Source organism: Parus major, chromosome 5, assembly GCF_001522545.3.
Source record: "Parus major isolate Abel chromosome 5, Parus_major1.1, whole genome shotgun sequence".
Taxonomy (NCBI): Eukaryota; Metazoa; Chordata; class Aves; order Passeriformes; family Paridae; genus Parus; species Parus major.
Genome location: NC_031774.1, coordinates 38,533,239 through 38,551,377, shown reverse-complemented (window position 1 = coordinate 38,551,377; position 18,139 = coordinate 38,533,239). Strand labels below are relative to the sequence as shown.

At 37.7% G+C, this 18,139-nt stretch overlaps 1 protein-coding gene across 6 annotated transcripts in view; it reads right to left on the bottom strand.

Annotated features, from left to right (window-relative positions):
* Window positions 1–11,400, bottom strand: part of MIA2 (MIA SH3 domain ER export factor 2) — a 37,627-nt gene extending 26,227 nt beyond the window's left edge. For 2 of the 6 annotated variants that reach the window (XM_015630504.3, XM_015630505.3), the window contains exons 1-7: window positions 11,080–11,400; window positions 9,480–9,613; window positions 8,118–8,204; window positions 6,715–7,801; window positions 3,419–3,634; window positions 3,139–3,239; window positions 159–290 (exon numbers count right to left, since the gene is read on the bottom strand). In XM_015630504.3, the coding sequence (XP_015485990.1) occupies window positions 159–290; window positions 3,139–3,239; window positions 3,419–3,634; window positions 6,715–7,801; window positions 8,118–8,204; window positions 9,480–9,613; window positions 11,080–11,194 (1,872 nt within the window). In that variant the 5' untranslated portion in view covers window positions 11,195–11,400. Of the gene's footprint in view, window positions 1–158; window positions 291–1,296; window positions 1,399–1,740; window positions 1,849–3,138; window positions 3,240–3,418; window positions 3,635–6,044; window positions 6,690–6,714; window positions 7,802–8,117; window positions 8,205–9,479; window positions 9,614–11,079 lie in introns of those variants that run through there. The other 4 variants (XM_015630506.3, XM_033515286.1, XM_015630508.3 and 1 more) reach the window with 4 other exon arrangements.
* Between the last annotated feature and the right edge of the window lie 6,739 nt (window positions 11,401–18,139).

Sequence of the window (18,139 nt, the reverse complement as noted above, 5' to 3'; positions counted from 1 at the left end):
CCACTTTTGCTTTCCCTGTTAAACTGCCTTCACCTCAACCCACGAGTTTTCTAGCTTTTAGTCCTCTGACTCTCTCTCTCATTCCAGTGTGACAGAGGGAGAGAGAGAGTGGCTGTGTGGTGCTTGGTTGCTGTCTGGGGTTAAACCATAACACTTACAGATTGATAACTTCTGTACAGGAACAAGAGAATTGTCAAGGCTCCAACAATGCCAGCACAAATCACTATTTCCCATGGGAAACCATACAGATCAGGGCCTGGTCTCATATCTTCAGGCAGTGAAGCCACAGCCTGGAAAGTAAAGAAAAAAGCTTCAGCTAAAGGAAAAGAGGTTAATATTATCCACAGAAACAGACATTACATGTTGACATTGTTTACTTCCAAGGCTTGTAAATCTGTTTTTTTTTTCCAGAAATCTGAAAAAAAATGGTTAACAGAAGCATTTGATCTTTAAATGATAGATTTACCAAGTGAAGGGAAAAAAAAAAGAGAAGTTCCAACAAGATATGAAAATCAACAGATAAAGCTCTGAAACCTTTCCTTTCTGACACTATCAAGTATCACAGAATCACAGAATGATTTGGGTTAAAAGGGATGTAAAAGATCATCTAGTTTCAATCCCTCTGCCATTAGCTAGAACACTTTCCACTGGACCTACTTCCCCAAAGCCCCATCCAGCCTGCCCTTGAACACTTCCAGAGATGGGGCATCCACAGCTTCTCTGGACAATTTGCTCCAGTGCCTCATCATCCCCACAGTAAAGAACTTCATTCTCTTATCTAACCTAAACTTATCCTCTTCGTTTAAAACCATTCTCCCTTACCCTATCACTACATGCCCTTGTATAAAGTGCCTCTCCAGCCTTTCTGTTGGCCTCTTTAGGTACTGAGAATTTACTGTGGAAAATTCTCCTCTGAGTTGTCCCACACGTTTCACTGCTGGAAGAATCAACAGTAGTAAGTACTTCTTGATTGTCTGGTAGAAAACTTGTTTGGTAAGAAAACCTATTCAACCAACCTCATGCTAAAATAACATACGGAACACACCAGTGATTTAACACATTTTGAACACTTCGATACACTCACATTTCATTTGTAAACGAATCTATTTGCTCAAAGATACGACATGCTTCATGCAGCTCAAATTCACTGCATGTGATCCGTGCTTAAGAACACGGTCCCAGGCAGTTAAGTCTTAATTTCGATCTCCCCCTTCCCGAGCCCCTCAGCAGCAGCGCTGCACAAGACCCCGGCCCTCGCTGGGGCTGCACCGAGCCCCGCGTCCCTCCGGCACTCACCCAGCGCAGCCCTTCCCCGGCCAGCCCGCAGTAGCGCCGGGCGCTGTCCCGCAGCCCCGGCCACATCCCGGCCGTGCCGGTGCCGGTCCCGGGCCCCCCGCGCCCGCCCGCCGCCATCTTCCCGCGGGCGCCGCGCGCCCCTTCCGGCCCGCCGTCTGACAACCGGCCCGTACCACTGCCCGCGCGGGGGCGCCGGAAGAACCACTGCTCCTCGGGAACGGGGGGCCGCGGTGCAGGTGGCTGCCGCCGGGGCCCGGCTCTCCCCACCCGCCCAGCGCGGCTCCGGACCTCCGCCGGCACAGCCTTCCCCGCGCCCCGCCGGCGGGAGAGACCGGCGGCTCCCCTCGGCGTGCGCCCACCGTCCCGCCCCCGTCCTTCGACATGGCTGTGGCCCCCAGGAACCCGCTCCTGTTCCTCCCTAAAGTTACGCTCAGAGAAACTCACCTCCCGTGCGGCGCTGGCCGCCTCCATGTGCGCCCGGGAGGCAGCTGCTGGCACGGAAACCAAACTCCCTGGGCAAGGCCTGGCTGCCGGCGGGCCGCCCGCCGCGCGTGTCCCGGCCCGGCGGGGCACGGAGGGCCGGGCCCGGCCGCAGGTGGGTCCCGGCTGCGCAGGGCTGGGCGGGCCCGAGCTCTGACAAGTGCCTGTGCTGAAAGTGATCCTGCCGGGCTGCTCATACCAGATGTAAGGGAAGACGCAATACCACAAAGCAAAAGATTCTTCGTTTCATTCACTACGATTAACGCTAATTTGGTTTGTTTGGTTTTGTTTCTTAACGTGTGCTAACGACTTTTCAAAGCGCAAGCTGAGTGACTGCAAAGCACCTGAGGGACCAGGATAGGTGGAAGTGCCTTTTTTAGCTGTATCAAACAGTACAAGAAAGAGTTTGGCCGTAGCAGTGAGCTGTCAGTGGGCTGCAGGCGGCCACGGCGGATAAAGCCCCTCAGTTTTCGTCTTCCTAAACTACAATTTCTCCATATTCTATATACGTACACTGGAAATCAGGAATAAATTTATGTGGTTCTTAAACTTCAATTACCCAATCTAAACAAAGCTCAACCAAAGCACCGAAGTGAAGTTTACCATATGACACTTTACCTGCCACTGCTCTTTTATTTATAGGAGACAGTGCAGCAACATCTACCTCTTCTCACGCTGCTCTGGCAGCGTGTTTCTTGAGCAGCTGTGCCCCTTAAGGTTCACCTTCACTCTGCACTACATTTTCATATTTAAGAAACCCTCACAGCAATAATAATCCCATTTTCTATTTTATATATTTGCTTAGGAAAGTATATTTAAGGCAATTATGAACGAGGGGAGGATTTGTCAATCAAGGCTTTGAAAATACTCTTTAAAAACAAGGGAACTTGTCTGGTTATTTTACTCATCATAACCCAAGTTTTTTAAGTCCAAGCAAATTTAATGAGTACTGTTCTGAGAACTAGACGGAGATATTAATTTCATTTTAAAATTAAAAATAAAGAAAAAAACAAACAAAAATTTGAAAACACCACACAGGTGTTTCCTGGCTGTTAAAAAAACCCACAAAACAAAACTCCAGATCCTCACATCCTAAGTTCTTCAGATTCTGCACTGCAAAGAGGCAGATGATGAGCAGCTGACCTAAAAATTTTCTTGTGTTCTGTCTCATTTGGCATCAGATAACCCGGAATGCTGGGAACTGCAGAGGATTTATTTAAAAGGATTTTCTCTCTCTCTCTCTTTTTTTTTTTTTTTTTTTTTTTTTTTTTTTTTTTTTTTTGAGTTTCATTGCAGAACATAACTTGTAGCTGGCTTAAATTTGCATTAATGTCAATGTTATATCACAGAAAGAATTCTTACCGATTTGATGATAATCTTCACTGCTGACGATGCAGATTTTATTCTTTCTCTGATCTCGAGACCATTCAAGCACAGAAGTATCTGATATATCCAGCCTCCTTCTGGTTTGATCATAAGGAATAAAACAAGAGGTTTTACATTACTATTGTCAGCTTCAATACATTACAGTATGTCAGCTTCATATAATTCCAGCTGGTTTTGTTGTTTTTTGTTTTGCCTTTTTTTTTTTTTTTAAGATTACAAATTTATTTTCCTTAAAATTAAGAAACTTAGCACTTACCATTACTTGGAACATAGTTCTGGATGGCATCAGAGAAAGAATTTTTGACATCAACTTCTGAGTCAGTTCCTGAACTGTCTGTTTTTGTTTCAGAATTTACTGAAGCAATGGCTGTTGCTTTTGAATCTTGGTCACTGTTATGTTCACTGTGTACAGCTACATACATTTCATGCTCCTTTTCTGGTGTTTCTTCTAGTAGCTTTCTTCTGCCTACTCCTGCACATAATTGTGAGGGGAAATAATGGTTATTTGTGGAGGATTCAACTTACTCCTATAAGATATTAACCTCTACAGAGATTTTATTTTTTTTTAATTTTTATTTTCCTCAAAGCTCAACACTAGAGTATAAAATTAGAGTAAATGTGCTACAGATTTATGATTTAAAAAACAATATACAAATAATGATCTCAGAATTTGAAGGACCGAGCTTTAAGCAAAACTTACATTGTAGTATAATAATTAAAAATCAGTGTTCAGGAAAAAATATGTTTGGTTTTGATAGTTGGTTTGTAGATTCCCTGGTCAGGATTAGTACATCTCTTTCTTACATCCAAATACAAGTGAGGTAATCTTTAGAGGGAGAACAGTTAAAAATGCCATGTAGGGTTAAAGATTAACAAATTCCCACAAGATACCAAGCTTCCCTGCAAAATACAAGAAACCACAGGCATGTTCATGCAGAAGTATGGCTGAAGGCACCTGGCTGCCTCAGTTTTAGGGACTTGGAGTCATTTCCTGAAGCCAATGAAATACTTGCAAAATGCTTGCAAAAGAACCTGCACTGAGCTTACCCACAAAGACAAAAAAGTTACAAATTATTTCATTTAATCATATGCTTCAAGACAGTACTGGCCAAAGATACACATCAGAAGTAGTCCAGTAGTTCAAGAGGAGTAATTTGCTCTTAAAGCTGTTACCATTATATTAACTCAACTTGTATTATCAGATCCTTGAAATATCATAAATCAGTCATTAACTGGTATGAGTTAGACTCACTGCCTCCTCATTTTAAATCACCAGAAGGAGATGGTGTTGTATCTGTTGTGGGGTTTATTTCTGCAAACAAAGGATATTTTGTTCTTGCTAAATCTCTGTTAGTGAAACATTGCTCTAGTAACTTTAGCTGCAGTTTGGGCAGCACACTTAATTGTTATAGCAGACAAAAGCTCTGGCAGCTCTAGAAGAACATTCCTTTTTTCTGTATATTTTCCCTGCTCAGTGTCCATATTGTGCCCCTTTTGTGCAGATACAATGACCTTTTCCCTCCACACAGCATTATCTTTAGTTGAGTAAGCTGTGATTTCACGGTGAATCTTCCAAATTGCTGATGCTGCTGCAGCAGTTTGCTTCTGTCACAGAGATACTCTAAGGGTTGCTTAACAACTTGTTTTAATTGAAATAAAGTTGTTGAAATGTAATGAATGGGTTTGGTAAATCTGTTTACCATACAATATTTTCCTGGTTTTGGTTTTTTCTGCACCTTTGCTATATTTAATAGTATCTTACATTGTTCAGATTCCTTTCAAGTTCGTCTCATTCTTCTGTGCAGTATTCAAGTGTACTACTCCTAGTGTCACTTCTATTTTCATGTGGGTTTTTTGACTACACATATGTTTAGGCTTGTTTTGACAGAATTAATTGTTAGTTTTACTAAATATATTTGCAAAGAACCTTGATGGTCTGGTAAAAATACTGCTGAAATCTTTTTTGTTAGAATATAATTGATATTATTTGTATTTCTGGATTTTGACTCTTATTTTCAGAATCTTTCTTCTTTTCTTCTCCTAACTAATTTTAGTAGCAGCAATTTTTTGTTCATCATTATTCATCCTTTCAGTTACAATGGTATCTTCTTTTTCAGCATCTACTCTATCAGCCATGTTTATGAGCAATCAGGTTGCCAATGTCTTCTATTTTAGAGAGCTCCAAGGGTAAAATTTTATACTTGCTCAGATTCATGTCACATGACTGTTGCTTTTATTCTTAATAGATTTTCTTTATAAATACTTTTTTGGACATTAATTCAGCTGAACACTGATATTATTTTGTATTTTGAAGTAGTATGTCTTTCAAAACTCAGTTTAATTTTCTATGCTTTTGTATCTTGCACTGCCATGGTAGTTTGAATTCATAGGCCTAAATCTGAGGATGCAGATTAATATTTGGTTTTACTATATCACAGGTGATTTTTATATTTCTTTCTGAGATCTAGATTAAGACTGTCCACTCTCTGGTACCAGAAACTGATGCTGGGAACATGAATCTTCTTGTTTTAGTACTCTTCCACCTTCCTGGTGATGTTGCACATTTATAGGAAGTTTTTCAATTTATTGCTTCTCTTTGACAAGCTATAAGCAAAAGCATCAAGAGTTGTCCAATCTTCTACTCATTTGGTATATTTTTTTGCAGTGTTTTCCCTGCTGCCCTGTTTGTTACTTTGCACTGCCAGCTGACGAGGAAAGATCATTTTCTTTGGAGGCATTTGCATTACTGTTACGTGATACACTATGTTTAACCTTCTGACTTGAAGTGCCTTCAGTTTCTTTTCCCTGTGGTATTTTATCAAGGTTTACCAAGGGCTTTCTTTATTATGGAAGCTTAGTTCTTCTCAACTAGCAGTTTTTACCTTCCATTCTGAAACTCCATATTCTTCCAAATGGTCAGTTTCTTTGGAAGTTTTGGTACCTGTTAAACTGAGGCCACTCAACGAGAGGTGAGGAGAGAAAGGTTTGTCTGGAGTCAGTTTTTGGGACTCCCCAGATTTCCAATGATGTTCATCATTAAAAATGTCCTGACTGAAATATTTGATGTTGTTTTCATAAAAACCCTGTGAGACACTTTTATTCTCTGATTTGTGAGTTTAATCTTTTGTAGTAGTATCCATTTAGAAATGGCTTTTGGATGCTTAATTTTTTTTCTGCACCATAACCTTTGAATAGTTTGTCTTTCTTGGGTGTTTCCAGACTAAGACTCAGTTCCACTGTCACTTGAGGTCTTCTTGATGCCCAGATGATTATTTGCAGTTCCTGGTAGCTCCCCATAAGGCTGCTTTTGTCCTTCTTTAGTTGTTGAACTTGGAAACTTTACTATGTCTGCAGAATGACTAAAAGAGAAGCAATGGCTTTATTCTTCAGATATTTCAGGCTTTTCTCCTGTATTTTTTATGTCTGAGGAATCACAATTCAGAGCGGGTCATGAGAAAAAGAAATTTGATGCAATTGATTTATGTTCCTGTTGATTATCATGTTTGTCCGTATTATAATTGATAAAGCTATTATAGACATTTGTATACCAACCTGATTGGCCACGTCTGTGCTCTGACTCCTGATTTTTCTTTTCAGCTTCAGTGTTTCTCAGCAGTTGGATTTCTGATACCAAGTCTTCTTCTGAACTGTAAGGTTCAATTGGCTTCTCTTTGTCACATGTTAGTATATCAAAAGAAGATTCTGTTCTACTTGAGGTGTTTTTGGTGTCATTAAGAGCATGTGCGCTTGCTGGTATCTCCCCAGGATTTGCCCTGTTACTGTCTGAATCTGTTATTTCATCTTCTTCATCTGTCAGCACATTAACTGTTTCCTCTGATTCTTTGTCCATATGTAATCCTTTCTGGTCTAAAGTCTGCTCTTCATCATTCTTATTTGCTTGATCTATTGTTTCTTTGCTTTTCTGGTCCTCTGTAGAAGTTGTAACTTCCTCAGCATGGCCAAAATTAAGAACATCACTTATACCCAAATTAAACCAATTTGATTCAGATTCTTGGCTTCCACTCTTTTCTTCTGACAATGCCTCAGTGACTGTTGCTCCCTGTTCAGTACTAGAATGCTCAGGCACACCAGAGACATCATAGTTTTGTGGATCATTTTTTTCTAATGCCAAATGAACATCATTTTCTTCACCAAAATACAGAAAGTTTGTCAGTCCACCTTGAAACCAGCCAGATGCAGGGGGTTCTTGTTCCTCTTTATCCTTTGGCTCCTGTAAATCATTTTCAGCTGCTACCTCTGTTTTTCTGCCTTGGTATTTATTTGTTTCTGAAGATTCAGTAACAACTTTTAAGGGCTCTTCATAATTTTCACTTTCTGTGGTGAACCATCCTGAAATCCAACTAGACTGAGTTTGAACAGGTTCTGCTGGGAGACTGTTTTGCATTTCTGGCTCTTGAGTATCATCTTTTCTAACCAACTTTTTGTTTACAGGCTCCTGAATGTGAGATTCCTCTGAGTCATTTTCAGAAACTGATTCAGTTCTTTCTTCAGTTTGTATGGGGTCTCTTGATTCTGCATCAGACAATGAATATTCACTTTCTTTGTTGTGATCATATAATGCATTATCTTCATTTTCAACAGAGTACTTATCTTCATGAAGACAAAGGAAATCAGTTTCCTAAAAGAATAATATTAACTTTTAAGATGTTCTAATATGTAATTTTCTATATCACCATTTAGCACAGCAAAATATATTGTGGTTCTTTCTGATATAACTTTATACAAAGAACTGTAATTAATTATATTATTTCTAAAGGTTCTATATCTTTCATTATACAGAAATTAGAGAAGAATAAACACTCAAATGGAACAATGATAAAAAGGCATTTTGAATAATCTGAAATAAAATATCCATCAACAGCTGAATTTCTAACTGGATATTAGATTTTCAATTGTTGTAAATGACATTGGAAAATCTGGTAATGTTGGTTTACCTTAGTGAGCACTTCAACTTCTTCTTCAATTAAAACTTCCTCAACCTCTACAGCATCTCTTGGGAAATATCCAAAATCCTTTCCTTTCTGTAAAAGATATAAAACTAATAAGAGCATTTAAACTCCACTGATATATATATTAGGTACTTGCATATGTGCTGGAAAAGTATGGATGAACAAGTTTATAGAACAGCCCTCTGCCTCCTTAATTCTGTTTTGTCAAAAGGTTGGTTTATTTTTCCTTCACAGAAGTGTTCCCCTTGCCATTTCAGAAAGCAAGGGAAAGTATATTACTCTACACTAGTATATTCTGTATTATTTTTATGAACATGAGTTTGTGTAGTACCAAAGCAGTAGCCTTAAAAGTGCTTCAGCTGAAGACAGTGCTGTGTGCATTAATGGTCGCAAGCAGCTCCTGCTAAAATTGGCTGCAAATTTCCCATTGTCTGAAACGGGAGAAATGTCATGCCTTAATAACCAATGACCGTATTAAGTTACAAGAAAAGTAGGATGTGAAATTCAGATATGAGACTAGCTGCAGCTCAAGAGAAAATTACAGTGAAGATGGAAACACTAGAGAAAATAAGATAGTGCTAGAGCCCAGAAGAATCAAGTCCCTCTGTCCAAGAAACCACTGTTGTCTTTACATCAAACCATTACAAGCAGCCTTTAATGGAGGGATCCATCTTAGAAAGCAAGGAATAGTTAGGTACCTGGAAAGATAATCTTGGATGAAAAAAAAAGGAAGACAGAATTTCATTGTTAAACAATAAATGGGACAGATTATTTACAGAAAAAAAAATAAATACCAAAAAAATGTACTAATGTCTTGTTGTTTTGAAGCACTCACAGAGTTTTACCAGCAATAAAACTTGATTTGGATCAATACATCCATTCCTTCTTAAAGGACTGTTCTAACTTTGTTGACACTTGTTCTGAGTCATTAAGTATGCATGATAACTTCTCTGGGAGCTTTCCTTAAGCACTGAACTGTGATGTCAGGTCCCAATACTGGATGTCTTATCCACAGACCTGTAGGTAGGAACCTGACCTGGTAGATATGAGTGTTTTCAAGGGAACCAGATTAAATCATTACAGCCAAATGATAAGATGAAGGAAACAGAAAACTTGTATTCTGATCCTGACTTTGTTTCTCTATGAGTGGTCTTTGCCAAGATTTGATTTTCTCTTTCTACATAAAGATAGTAACAGTGACCCATCTCCCAAATACTGTATTGATCCATGACTGGTTCATATTCCAAAAGAGATAGAAGATCCTTAGAAACAAGTAGACTGTGGTTGTTACTCTATTACTGTATCTAAAATATTTATGAGGAAGGTCTTTTGGATTGAAGTACTTACACTTCCTGTCCACAAGTTTTCATTTTCCCTGGAAAGTTTGGAGTACACAATGATCTCCTCCCCTGTTTTGAAGTTAAGATACCGGCAATCAGGCCCTAAGTAGTCGGTAGTGGCTTGAACTCGGCTCATTGCCTCTGGAATAAAATGTGGAAAGAAATAAACAAATACAGCATCCATTTTGTCTGAAGTCAGGTTACTGAAGAAATCTGACATATATCAAATACTGATGAATGGCAGTAGCAAGCATTTCAATGTATGTGCTTTGTTAAGATACTAATCCATTTGTATCATCAAATGGAAATCAACTTAAAAACGCAGCCCTGTCTTGTTTTCTTTCCTATGTACTGCAGACATCAAGGGAAAAAGTTCTTGTCATATATGGGCATTTTCCAGTGCTTGTTTAGCCAAGGTTTCAATGCTTAAATTGAAAGGATGTATGCAGGATTAGCAAATTCAATTACTAAAGTAGATCTAAACAGCTAAAAAGTATTTCCCAGGGATATTTATAATTTTATATTTTAGAAATTCTAACTTAAATCTAGTTACTATTTCAGGGATTTTGTCCTCTATTTTGAATACATTTATCTTATGATGAAAATCTAGAAATTTTAGGAATATAAACACATAGTTAAAATTAAAATTTCCAATTCAGTTTGAATTATTTGAAGTTTTCTTTGTCTCCACCCCTGCCTCCCCACAGAAACCACTACTGATGTGCTCTAATAAGTTCGGAGCCCATTTCTTATGCTGTTCCACAAAGATAGACGTCTATGAACATCCAGAACCTACTGAAGTTGGTATGGCTCCACAAGAAAATAGAAATCCATCATCAGAGGAAATCTAAGGTCTCTTCCACTTCAGGGGAAGTGGAAGATTGAAAATACATTGAAAATACAACACTTAAGTCTGCCAAAGCAATGGAAACAGCTTAGAAACAGCTTCAACTATGATTGTGACAGGTTTCACAATGGTAATCGGTGGATAATAAACAGGACATTATTTGCCCACTTGTAATTCAGTGGCTCTGCCTCCTGCAGAGTTATTTACTCTTTGAGAACCACATAACTAGTTACAGCACTTACTTCGTGTTAAAGAAGAAAAAATAAGAGGAAATATTAACAGAGTGTTTTGTAAGAAGGACTACAAAAGAAATCCCTGTTTACTTACAGTAGAAAAAAAACCCAAGAGTTCTGCAGAATGGGCTATGAATGTACTATAAACACATGATAAAAGGTCTTCCTTTCAGTTTAAAACCTACGATTTTAATTGTATTTATATTGGGTTTATTTTATTTTGTACCTGTAAAGAATGAGTTAAAAACACTTTAAAACTGCTCATTTTGGGGACACCTGAGGAAATCTAGCTATTCAAAAGTATTTTTACTGAACTTTGGTCAGTATAACCTTACACAATAACCCAGCAAGTCTTTTTTTTCTTTTTGTTTTAAAAGTTTGAGCCTATTGCTCTTAAACTTAGTATATTAGCAACAAACATTTGCTATGGCTACTCATTTTCAATCTATTTCATTGCTAATTTTGACATTATGATTCCTAATAGCTGCATATACACCACAGACTCTCTGAAAAAAATTTTTACTTACTCTCACATTCCGGATCACCACACTTCTTCCATTCTGAAAGTACCTTTGTACTCTGCACGCTTGCTGAAAATGAAATTACTAACAACAGAATTCTCTGGACTAAGATCCTTGACATTTTAGATTAAATACAGATTGCACTGAAACTGTGGAAACTGCATTGATGTGCAGTTAGCAAGAATATTTTACATTTTTCTTAGCCTAACAAAACATTGCAAGTAAACTTTCAATCCTATTTTCCTTCTCTGATCTGCTTAAACAGAAGTACACTCTGTTAACCTGCTAACAATCTGCAGAGTCAGGTGTCCTGATTATACACATGCATTAATAATTAACTATGTTCTGATAGCTAGCTGATGTTTTGAATACAAAGAAAGTAGTTCTGGTCAAATAAAAATTCAGCCTCTATCAGATGGATTCTTCTGTACAGAGTTTGTAGAAGATTGTGCCTGGGGAAATTCAATAGCAGTTGTATTAGGATTATTTCTGGATTATGAATGCATTTTTAATGTACCTCATTAATGTGATTTTAAGACGGTGTAGTGTGATGACCAAGAAGCCTGGCAAGGGTTAAGACAGCCAACTATGTACAGCCTACACCATATATCTTCTATATTATCTTTGCAGATGAAGTTCTGCGTAGCTGACGTCAAGAAAGGATGAGTGGGCTGAAGGAGGAGGCCCTGTGGAGATAGGATGGTCCTATCTGTTTTGTTTTGGCTCTGAAGAACTGAACAGAACAAGTCATATGACTAGAACTTTGAAGGACATCATGGCCAAAAAAGTAACTTTTGCCTGACTAAGGGTTTAAATATTTAAACATTAAAGTATACATCCTGAGTATGCTAATAAGATTATTGAAGTACATGCTACCACATGCATGACTGTATTATTCAATCCTCCACCTTGATTATGCTACATGTAAAGAAGGAGGAGGAGAATAAGATCAGGCTTTGTGTAAACCAGATAGAATTTTTGTGTACTTAGCCAGAGACCCAAAAAGATCTTGGAGTCAGTTGGTGGGTTACGGTCCTCTCTTCACAAGCAGGGATGCCTGCTTGGTAAGCTTCTGCGTAGGATTATTGTTATTACCCAGGCTAACACAATATTATTGTTACTGTTAGAGCTCTGTAACATCTAGTGCTGTTTATCAACAGCAATTCCAAGTCTGTGTTTCTGTTGTTTCAATAAACCAAACTATGTGTGCAATGTGTGAACCTGGGACAGTGAAGGTTCTTACTGAGAACAGCTTGACCTGTAGTTTTGGTAAATTGCACTATTTGTGAATCTGTGCTTGTCAAAGTTCTTATTGAACACAACCTATAGTGCCAAATTGATTATAATCATAAATCAAGCCCAGCTACACTCAGACCCTCTGATGTCTAAGGACCAGCTGGAATGCAGGGGGTGTTATTTTCTGTCAATCTCTATGCCCTTAACATGATACATGAACTATCAATTTTATGCTTAAATTGATTTGTATTAGTGCTAGCTACTAGCTACTGATAGTGTTCTAGCTTTTTTTTTTGTTTGTTTGTTTCTGTAATAAACTATTTTTCTTCTGTGCAGTGATATATTTTAGATAATTTATAGCTGGTCATTAGGAACTTTGAACAAAAATATTTTCCACATATTCTTTTGGAGCTTTGTCATGCACTAGGTCTATGTACAAGCTATCCTTTAGAATGGAGAATGCCTACTTGGCTCCAAAGTCTTAAATGTGCCTGGCAGGCTTGTAAGACAACTAGAAAATCCATGTTCTATCTCTGCATCATATATCACAGAGCAATATAGAAAAGCTAATAAATTATATGCCCTGCTTTTTAAAGAAAACCCTGTTTCTTAGCAACCTATTATCCAATATGTAGTTATAAATAATTTTTTCTCAAACCCATTATGCTTTAAAGTAGTAATTATGCAGGGAGATGTACAATAGTTATACAGGCATGAAGTTTTGCTATAAATGAAAATCTGCAGAGAATCAGAATACCAGGTTGGCAGGGGGCCTTAAGGTTTATCTGGTCCAACATTTCTTGGTAAAAGCATGGTCTAAATAAGATGGTGCACATGAATCTTGGAAGTGTCAAAACATTTGGGCATCCACCACTTTATGGGGAGATTGTTCCAATGGCCAATTGCTCTCACTGTGAAATATTATCCTCTTCCGTCTAATCAGAATCTCCCCTGAATTTTATACTCATTGTCTTTTACATGTGACTACTTGTAAAAAAGTCTCTATCTTCTTTGCATCAGAAGAAGGCTTTGCTTTGAAGGTTTCATATCATTGTCCCAGATTGTCACACTTGTGTGACCTAAACACAATATATCTTATTAAACTATAAAAAAAAAGCTTCACTTTTCCTTTCCCACTGTCACGCATGAGGGAGCCTCTTCTCCCTGCCTTCTTGATAGCACCGCAAGATCTAAATTCCTTCCCAACCTGATCTTTGCAGTCACATGGTTCCTAGTAAGCCTGCCCCTCCTTCAGTCCTGAGTTTGATCATGCAAAGGTCACTGTATTCTCTTTCCACAAACCTAAGCTGTATCCTACTTGCAGCAAAGTTTCCTCTTCTGCTCCACAACTCAAACCTGAGAGATACTGATGCTTAGCCTGATCTACAGAGCCAGCAAAAAAGGGCACAAAGTGAGTCAGGGTCACCTTAACCAGCAGCGGCCTGCAACCAAAAACTTCACAGAGATGATATGTCCCTCACTTGCAATCTAACACTTTGGCCCCTTCCTTTGCCACATGACCTGATAAGTCAGGCAGCCTGTGCTATGACCTGTTACACCAGCTGTCTCTGCTGTTAGGTAATCCACCTAGCTAATCACCAAAGGAATACACTGCAGATCAGTGCCCCTATCACTCCTGAATAACTTTTAATGCTGCCTCATTTTTTTTCATTCCCAAGTCTCTACAAACAGATTGGTGAGAAGGAATATACAAGTAATGGATATTGGAAGGACTCTCTATATACCATATGTTGTACAAATTAAAAACAAACAAACAAAAAAAAAAACAAACCAAAAAAAAGGAAAAAGAAAAAAGGGACATTTCTATCCTACTGGTTAGAAGTCTTTCATAGTGTTGCACACCAACCATAGAACATGGGACAGAATTCAAAAATGCACCTAGAAAGGTTAACAGTCCCTTTTTCAGCCTGGCAACATGGAGCCCATTCATCTAAAAATGGAAAAGTGAGGTATTCTGACATCTAAATTTATGTACTTAAATAGGTTTGTGGGGGAGAACAATCAGACCCACATCTTGAGGTCTGTACAATATTACTGTATGTATTTGAGAAAATAGCTCTGAAAATGGCACTGACTTCATATAAAAGTTTCATACAGAAAGTTTCATATCAGTTTCATATAGATACCAAACTTAGTCCAAGTCTTTACATGGAGGTAACATCTCAGCTACTCAGTTAAAACTGCATTTGAAATTTTCAAGTTATTCTGGGCACTGCTCATTGTGGTAGTCTCTACAAGCATTCTTCAAGGCTTAAATGCTGATAAACAGTGTTCTGATCACTCCTATTTGTTCCTCTAGTAATTTCAATAATAAATCATATTTAAACCAAATATTCTTTTTCTTTTGTTGCAAGTCCTATACGTAGCATAGGCTATCAAGCATGACTTCTAATCACCTTTGAACTGAAGTCAAAGATTAATGGAGTCTATTAGAGCTAGATTCCAAAGGACAAAGTTGAAAGCTTTATAGCAGATAGAGTGAGACTTCAGTTAATTTGTGCTCTACAGAACTGAAGTAATGAATGTAAGTACTATTGCAAATGCAAAGACATAACAACAATAATGAAAAATATCTATTTCAAATAACTTTCATTATAATAGAACTATTTTTATTTGCACTGACACCTTAGTAACTGTAATAACTGAAGTAGAAAGGCAGATATCTCTTAAACCATACTGGAATTTAAAGAAGGATCAGAATGGAGTAATTGAAATAATCTGAGTAGTATGGCACACTGGATGGCTCTTTTAAGACATGGCTTTGTAGAAGTGAAGATGTTGCATTTCCTAAACTATTCACTATCTGCACTGATAATAAAGATCAAAGCATATCAGAAGTTGGTAAAAATCCTCCTAGTATCTATTTTATAATAAGAACAGAATATACAGCTTTGACTATACTGTTTTGATGGCACCAAAGGGCTCCACACAGAATGTACAGTTTCATGGTGTAGAATATTGCACAATATGTGGTATAATATAGTCCATGGCTAAAACACTTTTAACAATATAGTTCTCTTAACTTCGGATGTTTGAATGAAAATACAAATTGACTTTTACATTTAGTCAAATGTCATGCTAGCAAAATTTTGTTTCTTTTAAGAAATAAGTCAAAGGAAGAAAAGTAACACTAATTCACTTTTCTACTTAGACAAGTCTAAGCAGGTAACAGTTATTCACCACCCAGACCTAAACCAACTTTTCCAAGCACGATAACAAGTATCAAGAAAAAAACACTATTGCTTCTCTATTCCAAGAACAGTTACAAACATGACAACTGATAGTGCATTTCAAAAAAATCACCGTGGTTGTGACTTTTGTTACTTTGAATCTTGAAAACACATTTCCAAGCTTTGAACACCCCACATTTTGCTGTATAATAGAATAATCTCACCTAATAAAAACTGCCTGAACCAGGAGAAAAAAACCCTGACTGCATATCCTCCGTAACACAGATCTCTGTATGTTACTAATGCACCACTGCTGCAGCATTTGATCCTATCATAAATACATGTAATCTCAGAGAAACTCTTCTTTGACCAGGCAAAATTGTTTTGAAGATCTTGGACATACATTAAATTAATATGTTTACCCTGTTGTACCACAGTAATTGCTATAAAAAGACCAGCTTAACCCGAATATTATAAATGGGGTCTAATCACAAGACCATTACTTTCCTTAGAAATAAAAAATGTTCCAGAAATCTATTTGTAAAATTACTGGTTTTGAAATTAATTTTGTTGGAGGGTTGTTCAGTTCTCTAATACCTACTGTCTGCAGAAAACTTATGTTCAGGTTTTATTTGAATAAAATATAAAGAAGCTGTTCCAAGCACAAAGACATCACCCTAAAGAACAGGAATATGAAGGGGTATGCCTTTTATCTAAAGTCATGTTTCAGCTAATACTCAATGAATAATCTGTGTGACATCTCTGACAAGTGGAGCATTGTGGAAAAAAACACATTGTTGGAGAACTCCAGGTTATATCTGTGCATCAGGACTCAAGGAAAAAACAGCAACTAAGGGTATAGAGTCAGGCATAGTATAAAGGTTCTAAAACAACTGATCCACCAACTGCCTTCTTAAATAATACTTAAAGCTAGAAGGAACCATGTTATGAAAACACTTCAAAAGACTGGCATAGAGCATACATGGTATATTCCCTACTCACATAAAGCATCTCTACTTCATTCTTAGAAAAGGGGAAAAACTATTGTTCCTCTGTCCACTTTACTTGAGTGAAAAGAGAACAAGGCATTTTTCCTTTGATTTCCACTCATCATTGTGGGGAAGGTAGAAGAAAATATTTCAATCATTTCCTACCCCTATGCTATCTGCACTAAATGCTCAGAAAATACAAACTCTTCCATCAAACTTAGTTTTAAAAGTTGTCAGCTATTTTCATGGCCTCATTCCTATCCACAGCTCTGATATTGTTTCAGGGTAAGAGGAGGGGACCTTGAAGGAAAATGTAACAATTACTAGAAACACTACTGCTTTGTGATGCTGATAGTACACTACCATCTTACACTCTTTCTGTAGTGGAATATTGATTGGAATAAATAGCTTTTAGAAAACTTCAAAGTTATCACATACAGATGTATGTGTTATATATGTGTATGTGGTATATACTGTTCACGTTACACTGAGCTGCTTAGATCTAGGAAAGCTAATAATTAACGGCTTAAAAATGGTAGTAAGTTTCTTCTAAAAAACATTATACTATCAATTACATCACCAGCTTTCTATAAAGCAACAAAGCTCCTGTATTTTCATGGTCAAAAATACATTGCTGCCGGGAATATAACTTGAAACACTGTAATCAATCCAGTCCTTAGCGCAGCAACCATTGAAAACAATCCTGTTGCTTTTGTGAACCCTGTCAACATGTTGCTCTGAAAATGGTCAGAAGATTTGCACACTGACTCTGGTACCAGCCATTTAAACCTGTGCAGTAAACGCACTACAGCAGCGAATCACACAAACTCAAACAAGACACATTAAAATTATTCAACGTTACAAAAAAAGGTGTAATTAATTGGAAAAACTAAAATGGCTTCCAAAGGGAATTTGAAACCTGAAATTACAACATTTACTCAGTTATTCAGTATTAAGTTTTTTTTGGTAGAACATTGTTTAACGTCTTCAATATGGAATTTGAACTTTTGTTTGTCCTTCAAAAAAGATGGCACATTAAACCACAACATTCCCTCAAGGGAAGGAAACATTGTTGGAAACTACCAACAAGAATAAAAATCACTGTGTTGTAGGGAGGCAGAGGGAGAGACAGGATATCGAAGTAGCAAATGGACTGAAGAATCTGAACTCCTTGAGAAAGGGGAAGCCTGTGTTTTCCCACTGCCTATTTGTGCTGCACTCCATCCCTTACAAGGCACATTTCTTGAAGTCATGGCATTCAGCATTTCAGAATACATAAATCTGTCACTACTCTTGAGATCAGATGAAAACTGACACACTCCAAGCTAGAACTTGGCAACTACCTTCTATAAAAATGGGGTGTATATGACATTTTGTACACAAAACCAAGCGTATGTGTCCTTCCATACTGAAATCTTTCTAGGATTTCTTGGTCTGTGATTTGGTCTAATCAGATAACACAATTCTCTTCCTGCTGAGAGAGCATGGATTATAGCACTGCAGTTTCATACTCTAATTTAATAGACAATTAAAGCCCTTAAGAATGATTTTGGATACAGAGCTTGTAAGGTACAGCCATCTGCAATTACAATTCATACTTTAAATATAAAAAGTAATACACCTGTTAATAGAAAGGATCATAGGCATCAA